The sequence below is a fragment of the Bos indicus x Bos taurus genome, chromosome 14 (assembly GCF_003369695.1).
Source record: "Bos indicus x Bos taurus breed Angus x Brahman F1 hybrid chromosome 14, Bos_hybrid_MaternalHap_v2.0, whole genome shotgun sequence".
In the NCBI taxonomy this organism is placed as follows: Eukaryota; Metazoa; Chordata; class Mammalia; order Artiodactyla; family Bovidae; genus Bos; species Bos indicus x Bos taurus.
Window position 1 is genome coordinate 21,370,556 of NC_040089.1, and position 13,195 is coordinate 21,383,750.

The window sequence follows — 13,195 nt, forward strand, 5'->3', positions numbered from 1 at the left end:
CCCAAAACCGAAAGTGGGAACAGGCTGCGCCGCTCCAGCCCCAACACCCCCTCCCCTCCGCTCTGGCCCCAGCGGGCAGGTCCGCCTCCTCCAAGACAACAACAAAGTCACGGGGGCGGGGAACTGCCCAGCGGCGGGCGCGACCCCGGGCCCCGCGAGCCTCCCCACTCCTTAGACCCCGGGCCCCCTCGACGCCCCTCAGCAGCCCGGCCCCGACCCCCGGCCTCCGCGATCCTTCCGACTCCTTAGAACCCGGGGCCCCAGTCTCCCTCCACCCCCACCCCCCGCCCCGGTCCCCTCGACCTCTTCAGCCGCCAGGCCCCGACCCCCGGCCCCCAACCCCGGCCCCCGCGACCTTTCCGATTACTTAGACCCCCGGCCCCCTCGACACCCCTCGGCAGCCCGGCCCCGAGCCCCGGCCCCCGCGACCCTTCCGACTCCTCAGACCCCCGGACCCGTCTCTCTCCACCCGCAGGCTCCCTCGACCACCTCAGCGGCTCGGACCCGACTCCCGGCCTCCGGCCCCCCTCGACCTCAGCCGCCTGGCCCAGAATCCCGACACAGACCCCCGATCCCCCTTCTCGACTCCCGGGCCCTGACCCACCCGACCCCCAACCTCCCTCACGCCCCTCAGCCTCCGGGCCAGCGACCACCCTCCGGGACTCACCCCTGCAGCCTCCATCTCCCCTTCCGGCCCCTCGGACCCTACCCTTGGGCCCCGCCCCCGCCCTCAGCCCTCGACGGAGGCCTTACCTGTGGCGACGCGGTCGGTGGGCCCGCCGCAGCCGGTGCTGGTGAGGCGCTGGGTCTCGGTTGGCTCCTCAGCAGCCAGCGCCGCCGCCAAAACAACACGTCCGCCGCAGCAGCCTCCGCCGCCGCCGCCGGGGGGAGGGGCGGGGCCGGGACGCAGGTGGGGGAAGCCCGAGCGCCGCGGCCTCGGAGCCGGCGGCTACCGGGCATGCGCGGACGGCGGCGGGCGGGAGGACGCCGATGTCAACAAGGCCCGGGGACGCTCCATCCGGCGCCGCCCCTCGGGTCGTCCCGCCCCCAGACCCAAACCACGCGAGGTCTCGAGGGTCCCGGGACGCGGCTTCAGAAAGAGGAAGCCCGGGAAACCGGTTTCCGCGTTGCAGCTGCTATCCAGCGCTCCCTGGCCGGTCCCAGAACCGAGACCTGGGCGCTAGGTGCAGCTGCTCTGCGGTGCCCGCTGCTGTGTGGGCGCCTGTACGTCAGTCAGGGCAGGCGGCGCCGGGAGCGGACCGAGGGCTGCCCGGCGGAAGGGCTCTGTCCGCGGCTGCGGGCCTTACGAACGTGCGGGCCGCCTCCGTTGTGGGCCTCCCGGTGAGCAGCTATTTGGGGCGCTCGGGATGTCGCGCTGACCGTGTACGGAACCGTTTAAGTCAGATGCTGTTGGCGGAGAACCTGCGAGAGCGCAGGCGAGCAGAGCAGTTGCTGTCCCGTTTGCTATATTTGCAGCGGACGGAGCATGAATGCAGGCCCGGCGGCCGCCCTCCCGGGTCTCCTGCAGGATCGCTCCATCTGCGGCGCCCGGCCCCAGGTCCCAGCTGTGACGGGCCCACGTGGCAGTCTCGCAAGGTTCGCTTTCTGCCGTACCAAGCAGGAATTTCAGCACCCGAAAATCTCCTACATGGGCTGGGTAACTAAAAATGGTCAAGTTAGGAAAACTGCTGAAACACCTGCCACAGCATTTTCTCAGATTTTTCCATTTCTTTCTATGTTTACTTTCTGCAGTCTACTATAGGAATTTCTCAGAGTAATTGACCTCTTTTTTTCTCTTCTTCCGCAATTGCTTGAAAGCTGACCACAGGTCATTTGTAACAAGACTGCTAGTAAGTACGAATTATCAAACAGGACCCAGTGCTGTTCTTGTGGGTGAGGTGTTCGACAGCAGACAGCAGATCAGGGGACAGCTCAGGGTCTTCCCAGGGTTCTCCACCTTCAAACCATGTCTGAGTATGCCTTCCAGTTAGCACTTTTCGTGAATGATTTGCTTCTGGTAAGTGTGCGTTCCTACTGGTGTGTGATCCCCAAAGTCTGCACCCAGGCCCGCTTCGTTCTCTGCTGCTCTCCAGCGCCCAGTGCAGGGTCTCCTGCAAGACTGATACTCTACGTTTGTTGAATGGCTAGTAGGATTTTAAACTATCCCATCATCTGGAATTATTTAGAAATTTATTTGGACTTTACTAATCTAGATTCCCACAAGACAGTTTATTCCTAGAGTTCTTGGCTTGTAGTTGCAGCAGGTCTGGCCCTGGAAACAGGAAAGTAACCCTTGCTCCCTTGCCTTCATAAATTAATTCTTCACACCAGGTTGCTTCAGTTTTAACTTTAAGCATAAAATAACCAGAGTGAATACACTGCGAATACAGAACCCTGGGTAGCCAGGAGCCTTGTGATATCAAAAAATCTCTAATTTGCACACATGAGGCCATTGACTGGAGGGGGGAAAAAGCACCACATGAGCATTGTGAGTTAAGTTTTATTCGGGGAAATGAGAGCTATAGCCCAGGAGACAGACAGCAATTGAGGTAGCTCTGAAGAACTACTCCAAAGTGGTAGGGGTGAAGGTTTGTATTGCATATAATTTTTGTGAAGGTGGGGTACATATGCATTTGGGCAGCCTTGCTGCTAATCACAAGGAGCAGATGTCATCAATGATGCTTTTAGTACTTTTCTAGCTATGGGGAGATATAGGAATTAGGCTCATAAAATCTGAAAATAACTGAAGACCAGTTCTACGCGTTCTTCCCAGAGCACAGGTTTCCTCATTCCTAATCTCCACCCTGAACTCCTTTCAGGGGATGTTGAAGGTCAGCAGCTGCAAGGGCTCATGATTTAATCATTGTAGAGGTAGATAGATGGCAAGTGCCAATTTGTACTTGGCAAAGCATTCAACAAATGCTTATTAAATGAAATCAAATTCCGAATACAAACTACTGTAACCATCCTAGAAGTTCACATTTCCCAAAGTCATGACAAGAGTTGTTGCCTGTTTTCTTCAACCTGGGGGTTAGAGGTCTTTGTGGGTTGCCCAGATTAACCTTAAATCACCTAGTCATTTGCAAACACTTCTGTTGCATAACGGGCCTTGGTTATGATTTATAATGAGTGCCAAGTCTGGTCTGAGGCCTGGAAGAATTTCCTTCTATCTTTCATTTGACCTGCAATATCTGGGGAAAATCCAGAACTGAATCCTACTAAATATGGAACTGTTTTGTTCTGCAATTTTATTTCCTTGTACTATTTTCAGTACAGTTACAAGTCTATCGCCTTCTCCCCGCCCCCCCCCCAAAAAAAACAATAAAAATAAATACTTCCTCTCTAATAAAAGAGAATTAGTCTCACTGTACTTATTTTTCTCTGAAAAACAAGGGCAACACAGTGGCATTTCCATACTGATTTTAAGAAACAGGAATTTAGTTTGTTGGGAAGATGGCAATATTTTCTAGAGTAGAACTAAATTTAAATGTGGAGAAAGCATCTAACCCTACATTCCTGAGAAATGGTATCTATATAATTTACAAATTGAGGAACTATAACACAGCCTCAGAGCTGACAGAGGTAAAAGGGCAACTTGGTGACAATCTTTACAACCATCAACACTTACTACAAGGCATCTCCTTGGTATTGTGTCCCACCATAGTCACTAAAGACTACTTAACTCCACATTCTAAGAAACATCATAGTCAAAATTAAGGATTTCTCTATGACAATCTATCTAGGTGGCTGTCCTCTAGTAGAAAAGTGAAATAGACTTTGTGTAAATTAGTGGTTCTCAAAATGTGGTCTGGGCCCAGAGACATCAAATCTTAAGGGCACTTCCCAGAAGTGCAAATTCAAGGGGCCCCACCCCAAGCTAACTAGTCCTCTGGGCGATTCTGGTCAATGCTGAAAGCTTAAAAATACACTTTTTCAGTACTTTTTCCTCCCTAAGTTACATACAATTCGTACATATGAAACTGGGTGGAAAAACTTGCTTTGGTGAAAACGTTCCATTCCTGGTATTCCCAATGTTTGTAAATCACATGGCTAAGGAAATTGTACCTACTGTTCATGGACCTTCCCAAGGGTTTCTTCATGAGGCTTTCTCAGTCCTTTGAGCTATGATCTGATGTTTTGTTGACCTTGTAAACATTCAAAGATACTATTCGTGACTGAGGGTGTGAAGGGAAAGACTTCTCCCACAATCCTTTCCAAATGGGAAAGTCACCCAGAATCATGCACCACTGCTGCTTCTGGGGGCCTCAACCTTTAGTGACTGTTCTTTATTTTTTATTTTTCCCTCCGAACTATCCACCCATAATGCCAAGCTGATCTTCAGACTCCATTAGTTTCCCAGCATTTCAAAGCTAGTCTGTGTTTTCTGAAACTTCTTACTGTGTTTAAAAAAAAAAAAAAAAGACAAAGTTTATGTAAAGTTATTTTATGATGAGAGTGTTTTTAAAAAACAACCTGGAACAGTAAGGAATTTAATTCTTTTGAGACCAAACAACAAATGTAAAAACATATACCTTGCTCTGTCCACCCACCTGCCTCCACCGGAAGTATTTATAGCAAAATACTTAAAAAGCAGAAAAGTTGGTTTTAGCTTCTCAAATTCAGTAACTATTGAAATCAAAGTAATAAAGGAATTGTATGTGCAATTAAAAAGAAAATACTCTCCCAAAGTCACTTCCAAAATTTCTGCTCTATTTAATATTGAGAAGGAAACCTGTTGGTGCAGACTATCCAAATAGAAATGAATTTTAATTAGAAATTTAATCTCTTATATTAAGCCATAACATGTGTCTGTGTTACATTGCTTTTATATGTAGATGCCTTTCATTCTATCTGACAATACATAAAAATGCCAAGGACATTTAAATGATTGTTTTAGGCCTCCTTGCTCACATTTTCAGGAATTTACTTGAAAATAACTTATCTGATAATGGACTACTGATTCCTACATCAACACTTTTTCTCTTTTCCATTGGTTTGGAAGTCTTTAAACTCAAAGAAAGCTATGCAGCTAGCCCCTTGACCACCTAAATTGAGAAGTCTTAGGAGAAGGCGATGGCACCCCACTCCAGTACTCTTGCCTAGAAAATCCTGTGGATGGAGGAGCCTGGTAGGCTGCAGTCCATGGGGTCATGAAGAGTCAGACACGACTGAGCAACTTCACTTTCACTTTTCACTTTTATGCATTGAGAAGGAAATGACAACCCACTCCAGTGTTCTTGCCTGGAGATTCCCAGGGATGGGGGAGCCTGGTGGGCTGCCATCTATGGGGTCGCACAGAGTCGAACACGACTGAAGCGACTTAGCAGCAGCAGCAGCAGCAGCAGGATTACTTATCTTGTTGCATATGCCTACCACTCCAGTTATATACTATGTAATATTAAGTTGGCCAGATGGCTTTTAAAGTAATGTGTAGTATCCATTTATTAATAAGTAAATCAATAGATTGAGTGAAAATAAGAATAAGATAAAAAGGGCAAGTGTCAGCCAAGTTAAGGAGCAAATTTTATTTCTAAAATCATTTGAGAGATTGCTATATTTATGCTCATATGTTTTTATGTCATGGATCTAAGATGTTGATGAATAAAATAGTTTATTACCATATACACTTAAATAGATGAAATAACTGTTTTGAAGTGATGACATAAATTGCTTTATCTTAAACAATTGATAATTATTTAATGACTGTATAGTTATCTTAGCCTTTTTCACTTTCCTTGGAACCTGTCTTCGCTCCACATATCAGATTTTGCCCCCTCTCTAATAGTTTAAAGTACAGAAGTTAGAATCATTTCCTTATGACAAATACTTACATTTAATTTTAGTTTCAAAATTTGCAAAACAGGCTGCTTTCTGGAACTCAAGTATCATTATGTGGTTAAGAAGTTTAGGGAAGAAATTGCCATAATCTAACTTTATATCTTAGGTTTATATATTTTAAGTTACTAACATAATATAGTGAAGATATTTTTGTTGACAAAAATAGCATTTTAGATACTCTATTTCCATGAAAACTTACAGCTCTTTCCTGTCCTTTCTGCAAGGAGACAAGTTTTCACCATCTTTTCTACTGTGGGCAGTCAGGCACTAATAAATAGAAACAGGAAGTTGTTCCATTTTTAGAGCTCACTAGACATTAAGAGAAGAGAAATCTAACCCTCATCCTTTTTTCGTTAAACTTTTTATTTTGCACTGAAGTATAGCCAATTAGGGCTTCCCTGATGGCTCAGAAAGTAATTTCCCTGGCTAAGACTTCATGCTTCCAGTGCAGGGGGCACTGGTTCAATCCCTGGTCAGGAAACTAAGATCCCAGAAGCTGTACAGCCAAGAAAAGTTAAAAAAAAAAAAAACAGTATCAGCCAGGAGCCCCATACTAGCATTAAAAAAAAAAAAAAAGGTCCAAAATTAAGAAAATTTTGCATTGCAAAGGTAATGAGAATGGTTATTTTAGAACAAAGGGTAACACAGAGTAACCCTGAAATATTAACAGGTTGTTCACGGTGTGCTTCTGAAGAGTAGAGACTATCTTACCTGAACATAGGGCACAAAGGGGTAAGGGGACTAAGTCTGGCAGGTAAACTGCAGCTGGATTTGGTGTCATTAGACTCTCGCAGCAACAAAGAGCCAAGTTCATTTTCTTCATGTGCCCTTGACCCCAGAGCCTTCCATCAGAGCTAAGAGGTCTACCGTGTGTCACTGTTGCTGTGAGAGTTTGTTATCATCCTTCTGAGAGTTTGCCTCAGTGAGTCACAGTGTAAACAGACTGTGTGTGTGTGTGTGTGTGTGTGTGTGTGTGTGTGTGTAAGCCTTGGCATCTGAATTCTGAAAAGAAAAGGATAAATTCCCTGGTCAATAAGCCTGTCTTTATTGACCAAAACTGAACTATAGCAATGAGTAGTCTAGGCAGTGAAGTGGTAACTAGTATTTATAGATTCTTCCTGCTCTAAATAGGTTGGTAATCTTGAACACAGTAATTAGGAGGAATTGACTAGAACCAACTGGCCTTCGAACAGAGTGTTTTTAAAAATCTCATTAACTGGAATAGTTTGCTAAAAATAATACTGAAAATATGGGTTGTGTCAACAAATCCATTATTAGGGCAGAACAGAGAATTTAAGTGAAAAATCCTAAAGCAAAGCCTGGGCCTAAATAATTATCAGCACCATTCCATTTAGCAAAAATGCTAGATAAATCAGAACGTGATTTAAATTCTATGCTTTTTCCAGGAGGTATTTACAGAGTCTGGTCCACCCCAGACACTCTGGACAAGTATTCAGTGTAGCCCAATCTGAAGGTCACGGTTAGGTGACGGAGGCAGTCCCAAAGCACAGGTGCTTGGATCACATGGCTCCCACTGCCCCCTGCCAGGATGTGACACAAACCAGCACATAACACAAGCAGCACCTCAGCTCTTCTCCTCTGCCTGGTCCCTCACACTGCCTGAGACTGGGAGGACCCAGAGTGGACGCCTCCCTGGTCTTGTCCACACCTTCCCCCACTGTGTGATCTTTTAACCTGATATTCCCTCTGCTTCTCCATGATATGTCCTGTTGGCCCCAGAACTAGCACTGTGTTCGAAAAAACTTACTATAAAGGGATTCACATCAAGATGCTTCACATGCAAAAATCAACTTGGCTTCCTTCCAGGAGTATATTTACCAAGACAACTGTTGAAAAAAGCTAGAATCCTTACAAAGGAATTAACTAACAGAGTTCTAATCACAGAGGACTTCAACCTCAGTAGTAAGCCCCAACAGAAGGTTACAGGAGGAGGGCTTTCTGTTTTCTGAGCTTCCTTCAATTTCTGCTTAAATGGCTGAAAGATGAAATACATCTCTGATTCTGGTTTATATTTTTATTCTGCACCTTTTCCTTTTCCCTTGATCTGTTTAAGCAGGTAGCCAAGTCACATGGCTCCTCACTTTGTTGAAGAGATGAAGTTGTTGGCAGGACAGAAGGATGACTTTGTGTGCATAACAGTTAGGCCCCAAGCTAACTTTCACTCATTCCCCAGATGGGAATGAAACAGATGACCTGGGTCCAGCGAGCAGCAAAACAAAACAAAAGCTTTTTTATCAAGCAGGGGACAAGACCTCGGAGGAAATGGATGCACAGTATAGCTAGAGAGGCTGGTCTTTTACTCTTGACGTTTCCAGCTTCACTAAGTTTTCTCATGTCTGTAGTGTAGAATAGACTCAGTAGAACCTCCAGGAGTGAAGGGTCCACACCAGTGGGGACAATGGGCATCTTAGCAGTAAGCACTGTGAGATGACGGCCCCCAACCAGGAGAGCCACCTCAAGGATTTGACCTCACCAAGAACGCAGAATGTTTCATCTTCATGGACATATGCACGCATGCTAAGTTCTTCAGTTGTGTCCGACTCTTTGCGACCCCATGGACTGTAGCCTGCTAGGTCCTCTGTCCATGGGATTCTCCAGGGAAGAATACTGGAGTGGGTTGCCATGCCCTCCTCCAGGGGATCTTCCCTAACCAGGGATCAAACCCTCATTTCCTGTGGCTTCTGCATTGCAGGCAGATTCTTTACCAATGAGCCACCGAGGAAGCCCCTTTATAGACACAGGAGATCTGAAAGTGTAGTTCAAATTGAAATTTCTCAGTAGTTCCAGAGATTATGAGCTCACACCCAAAATTCACTTGACTAGGAAAGAATATTTGTTTTAACTTAGGCTCTAAAATTGCACCATCTGCTGCAGTTTGAACTGCATTCCAGTATACCACTGGAGAATGTTACTGGGCAGCTGTCTGGTGGTCAGACATTCTCAGGCCACAGACTGAAGATGACCGTACATCCTGGTCTGCTTGTGGCCATCCCAGGTGACAACTGTCCTCCCATTATGGTTATTAGTAGAGAACCCTTTCAGGGTCAAGTGTGCATATTTGGAGGAGACACTGTGTGGCTCCCTGACAAAACCCTGTACTACTCTCAAGCTGCACTGGGGAGACTGGGCCGCTCTTACCACACAACACTGCACTGGCTCCCAGGACACAGGTCCAGCAGGTGAACTCTAGGTCGCTGTCCTCAGTGGGCTGGCTCAGCACTCCAGACCCCACCAAATCAACATGTGCTCTGTACAGCCCTTACCATGGGGAAAGAGAGCTCTTCAGCTCACTAACGCCAGCAGATGAATAATCCAACTTGCTGGCCAGAATTACTCGCACGGCTCAAGCTACTGGCAAAGGTTGTGGGCGGGGGACAGTAATTTTCCAAGAAGAAAAGAGCAGAATATGAGTGTGAAAAGTCTCCCTGCTAGATATTCAAGCCAGAAGCCCAGGAATCCTGTTTACTGCTGTGTTATGAAGCTGAGAAATGCGCTCTCAAATAGGAAGCCACTTCCTTCACACTAAACCACAATTCTAGTAACAGCTACTCTTCTGAGGACCCTAGGCCCAGTTCTCAGAGGCAAGAGAGTTTAAAGTTTTGTTTGCCACTGAAAAGGTAAAATAACCAGCAGCAGACAAGAAAAAAAAAAAAATCGAAAATATGACTCAAGATGCTTTCAGTCTGAGAACAGAATAATAAAAGTCATGAAACAGAAATGCACTCAGCATAAATGTATATGTATTGCCCCGAACTTAGCTAATGAAGAAGTGAAGTGTTAGACAGTCATGTTCAACTCTTTGTGACCCCATGGACTGTAGCTTGCCAGGCTCCTCTATCCATGGAATTTCCCAGGCAAGAATTTTCCTTCTCCAAGGGATCTTCCCGACCCAGGGATTGAACCCTGGTCTCCCACATTGCAGGCAGATTCTTCACCATCTGAGCCACCAGGGAAGCCCAGAGCTCCCTCAGCCCTCCTGCCTGCCATGTGAGGACACAAAGAAGATGGCAGTCTGAATCCAGAACTGCACCTCATTTGCTGTGAGCATCCGAGCGTGGCAGCCGCCCTGAAGTTCATCATCAGATCCTACTCACCCAGGGATTCATCTATAATGGTCCCTGGAAAGGCTTTTATAATTTGCATTTTTCAATTGTATCAAAGTCACATGTGTCATGATGAATAAAAGCCAAATCTTGCTATAGAACTGAAACCATCAACAGTTCCTTCACCCATCCTTCCTTATCCCTGACCCACTCTCCTCACTACTCCTTTAAAAATGCTTAGGACGCTCATTTCTTTTTCTAAAGTCACAGGTTAACTGCTGTGTCACATGCGGACACTCTTCTCCTCTTCGAACAGCAGATGTGGAGATGGTTCACTTACCTCACTGCTCCTGCTCCCCTGCGTTTACCCTTTTGCATTTATGTCTCCTACTACCATTTCCGTCTTTAGGACCATCTGTGTCAGCCCTCGTCTCCTGTTGCAGCCTCGTACTCCCTTCCACTGACCCTTTACCTCTTCCCTTCCCACTTTACAACCTCTGCGACCTCTCAAGGTTGTTATCGTGTTTTAATATTTGTAATACAATTGTAATGATAGTGAAATTAGAAGCGTTCTTCCACCTGGGACTTTATAAGTGAAAGTGAAGTCGCTCAGTCGTATCCGACTCTTTGCAACCCCGGGGACTGTAGCCTGTCAGGCTCCTCTGTCCATGGGATTCTCCAGGCAAGAATACTGGAGTGGGTTGCCATTTCCTTCTCCAGGGGATCTTCCCAACCCAGGGATCAAACCCGGGTCTCCTGCATTGCAGGCAGATGCTTTATCCTCTGAGCCACCAGGGAAGCAGGACTTTATAAACATAGACTCAAAAAAGGACTTAATGAGAAGAATGACTAGAGAATGAGGATTGTGTAGTTTACAGTTCAAGCATGCATAATTTCTTGCCACAAATTTTGCATACCATAGTTTAATGGGCTTGAATTGGCTCTTCTAAATGAACTTTGAATATCTCTTTATTTAGAATTGTGGAGAGCTTTAGCCAGCTGGGTCAGTCTGTTGCAGGATTTCCTGCTCCTGTTCTGTGGGTCCAGTGAACCTGCTTCCTGGTTTTATTCCACACTTGCTGACCCTCCAGGGGTGACTTAAGCTGTTCTCAGGCGTTTGCACCTCCAGTCACTCCAGGTTTCAATTTCTATGAATAAATTCCTTTAACCTCTAAGAATGTCTTGCAGGGCGGGCAAAATGCCTGATTCAGGTTTTACATAATCCAGAAAGTCTTCTTTTATTAATTATGTATATCTGCTCCCCCGAATCTTAATAATCATAATTATTGTGGACACACGGAGCATAGCACATTCTGTGCAGCTTACGGTTTACTGTCTCATTTGCCATCTCATTTCTCATCCAAATGTCCACTTCTCAGGGCTGGGTTCCCTCAAGGCTGTGCTCGTCACTCTCTACCCTATGACCCTGATTTATTCTCACTGTAGCTCTCATCCTCATGGGAAACTGAGCCGTTTATGCATTTATGAAACTCACCCTTCTAGAAGGTGCGTGCATGCGTGCTAAGTCACTTAGTCATGGCCGACTCTTTTCAACCCTATTGACCACAGTCCACTGGGCTCCTCTGTCAGTGGGATTTTCCAGGCCTTAATACTGGGATAGGGATGTCTTGCCAGGGGGTCTTGGCAGGGGGGTTCTTTACCACTAGCACCTCTGGGAAATGGCTATGGAAGGTGAGCTCTGTGCACACAGGCACTTGTTTGGCCTTTTATCTTTCTGTGTCTGGAAGCCGGGCAGTGCCTGCAGCAGGCTGGCTCAGTGAGGGTGGCTGGTGTTCACCACTATCCACTCTCCTGCCTCCTGGTGCAAAACAAGTTATGTTTTCCAGCAGCACAAGCTGATGCTTGGCAGGCTCCATCCCTGGGGATTCTGATTTAGACGCTCTCAATGGGCCTCGTGGGTTTGCATTTCTAACAAGCTCACAGCATCATTCAGTGGAAACAGTGTTCCACGGCCGACCACATGCCCTTCTTTGTGCCAGTACATCTGTGGCTGCAAGAACTGAGAGATCCTGTTGTTTTGTTTTATTGTTTAACTACTTAACACTTTTCTGTAATTTCCTCCAAAGGAATGTAGCCCACAGCATCTCTTCTCCCGAAACACAGGAAACAAGTATACCAGGACTCGGTCAGAGGCTGTTTGAGCAATCGGTTCACCTCGAGCATCTCAAATCCGCCTTCCCCTTTATCCCAGAATGGAGCCCCTGCACTTCACCTTCCTCCTGTCTGAGAACGAGGACTTGCCCACCTGGGGCCCATGGCAAGCTAATTGAGAGGGCCTTTGCCTGTCTTCTTGAGACGGCATTTGTACTGTCTTGGGGTCTTAATCCAAGTTCTAAGCAAGCCTGGTTTAAATGGAGCTTGGAGACCTGGCTTAGCACCCAGCCTGTGCCGGGACTGACGCACTGCAGGCCTGTGCCCTCTGCTTCAGCCAGAGGGGCTTAAGGCGATGGCATGAGAAAAACAGGCCACTAGAAAGTAAAGTGTATGTCTCAGGAAGAATGGTGATGAACCCAGAGTTTTGCATCTTCCCATCAGAGAAAAGAACTAAAATCATTAACTTAAGATACCTTTGTGACTGCCAGTAACCTTTTACTGCGATGTAGACTTGCCTGCATGTAATCCCCAGCCGAAAGGATGAATAAACTCACCTCCCACTCCCACTCCTGCTCTTTGGAACAACTTCTCAGAGCTCCTGAGAGGTTGCCTCCCAGGCTACATTTCTCAATGTGCGTGCGTGTGTGTGTGTGTGTGTGTGTGTGTGTGTTAGTTGCTCGATTGTGTCTGACTCTTTGTGACCTCATCAACTGTAGGCCACCAGGCTCCTCTGTCCATGGGATTCTCCAGGCAAGAACACTGGAATGGGTTGTCATTCCCTTCTCCAGGGGATCTTCCCAACCCAGGGGTCAGACCCAGGTCTCCTGCACTGCAGGCAGATTCTTTACAATCTAAACCACCAAGGAAGCCCATAGTTCTCAATAAGACCTTGAATAAAACATCTCACAGCTCTTATGCTTAGCATTTTTCTCTCAGTTGATGCATGTGAGTTAATTCTGCAATCAAGGTTCATCAAAAGCCCTTTAGGATCTCATTCTGTAGGGATCCCTAGGTGTCTACTCTGGTTCGAGAAAACACCTCTATAAATAGGAGTTGACTCTGGGACCCTAATTAAGTTGGGAATAAATAAGTAGAGAAGAAGTATTTCACATTTTGCAGACAGAATTAAATAAATAAGATGAAATAATGTCTTTTTCACAGAACTTTCAATTTAACAC

The 13,195-nt window shown here is 46.5% G+C and overlaps 2 protein-coding genes across 10 annotated transcripts in view; one reads left to right on the forward strand and one right to left on the reverse strand.

The window, feature by feature from the left end:
- The window catches only part of PCMTD1 (protein-L-isoaspartate (D-aspartate) O-methyltransferase domain containing 1), a 48,742-nt gene extending 47,756 nt beyond the window's left edge, over positions 1-986 (reverse strand). For 2 of the 9 annotated variants that reach the window (XM_027560961.1, XM_027560959.1), the window contains exon 1: positions 754-963. The gene's annotated coding sequence lies outside the window, so the exon portion shown is untranslated. Of the gene's footprint in view, positions 1-667; positions 727-753 lie in introns of those variants that run through there. The other 7 variants (XR_003514429.1, XM_027560963.1, XM_027560965.1 and 4 more) reach the window with 7 other exon arrangements.
- Positions 1-13,195, forward strand: part of LOC113903994 (formin-like protein 20) — a 101,981-nt gene that overhangs the window by 52,321 nt on the left and 36,465 nt on the right. Inside the window, exons 4-5 of the mRNA XM_027560643.1 lie at positions 250-766; positions 829-1,657. Of these exons, the coding sequence (XP_027416444.1) occupies positions 250-766; positions 829-1,657 (1,346 nt within the window). The remainder of the gene's footprint in view (positions 1-249; positions 767-828; positions 1,658-13,195) is intronic.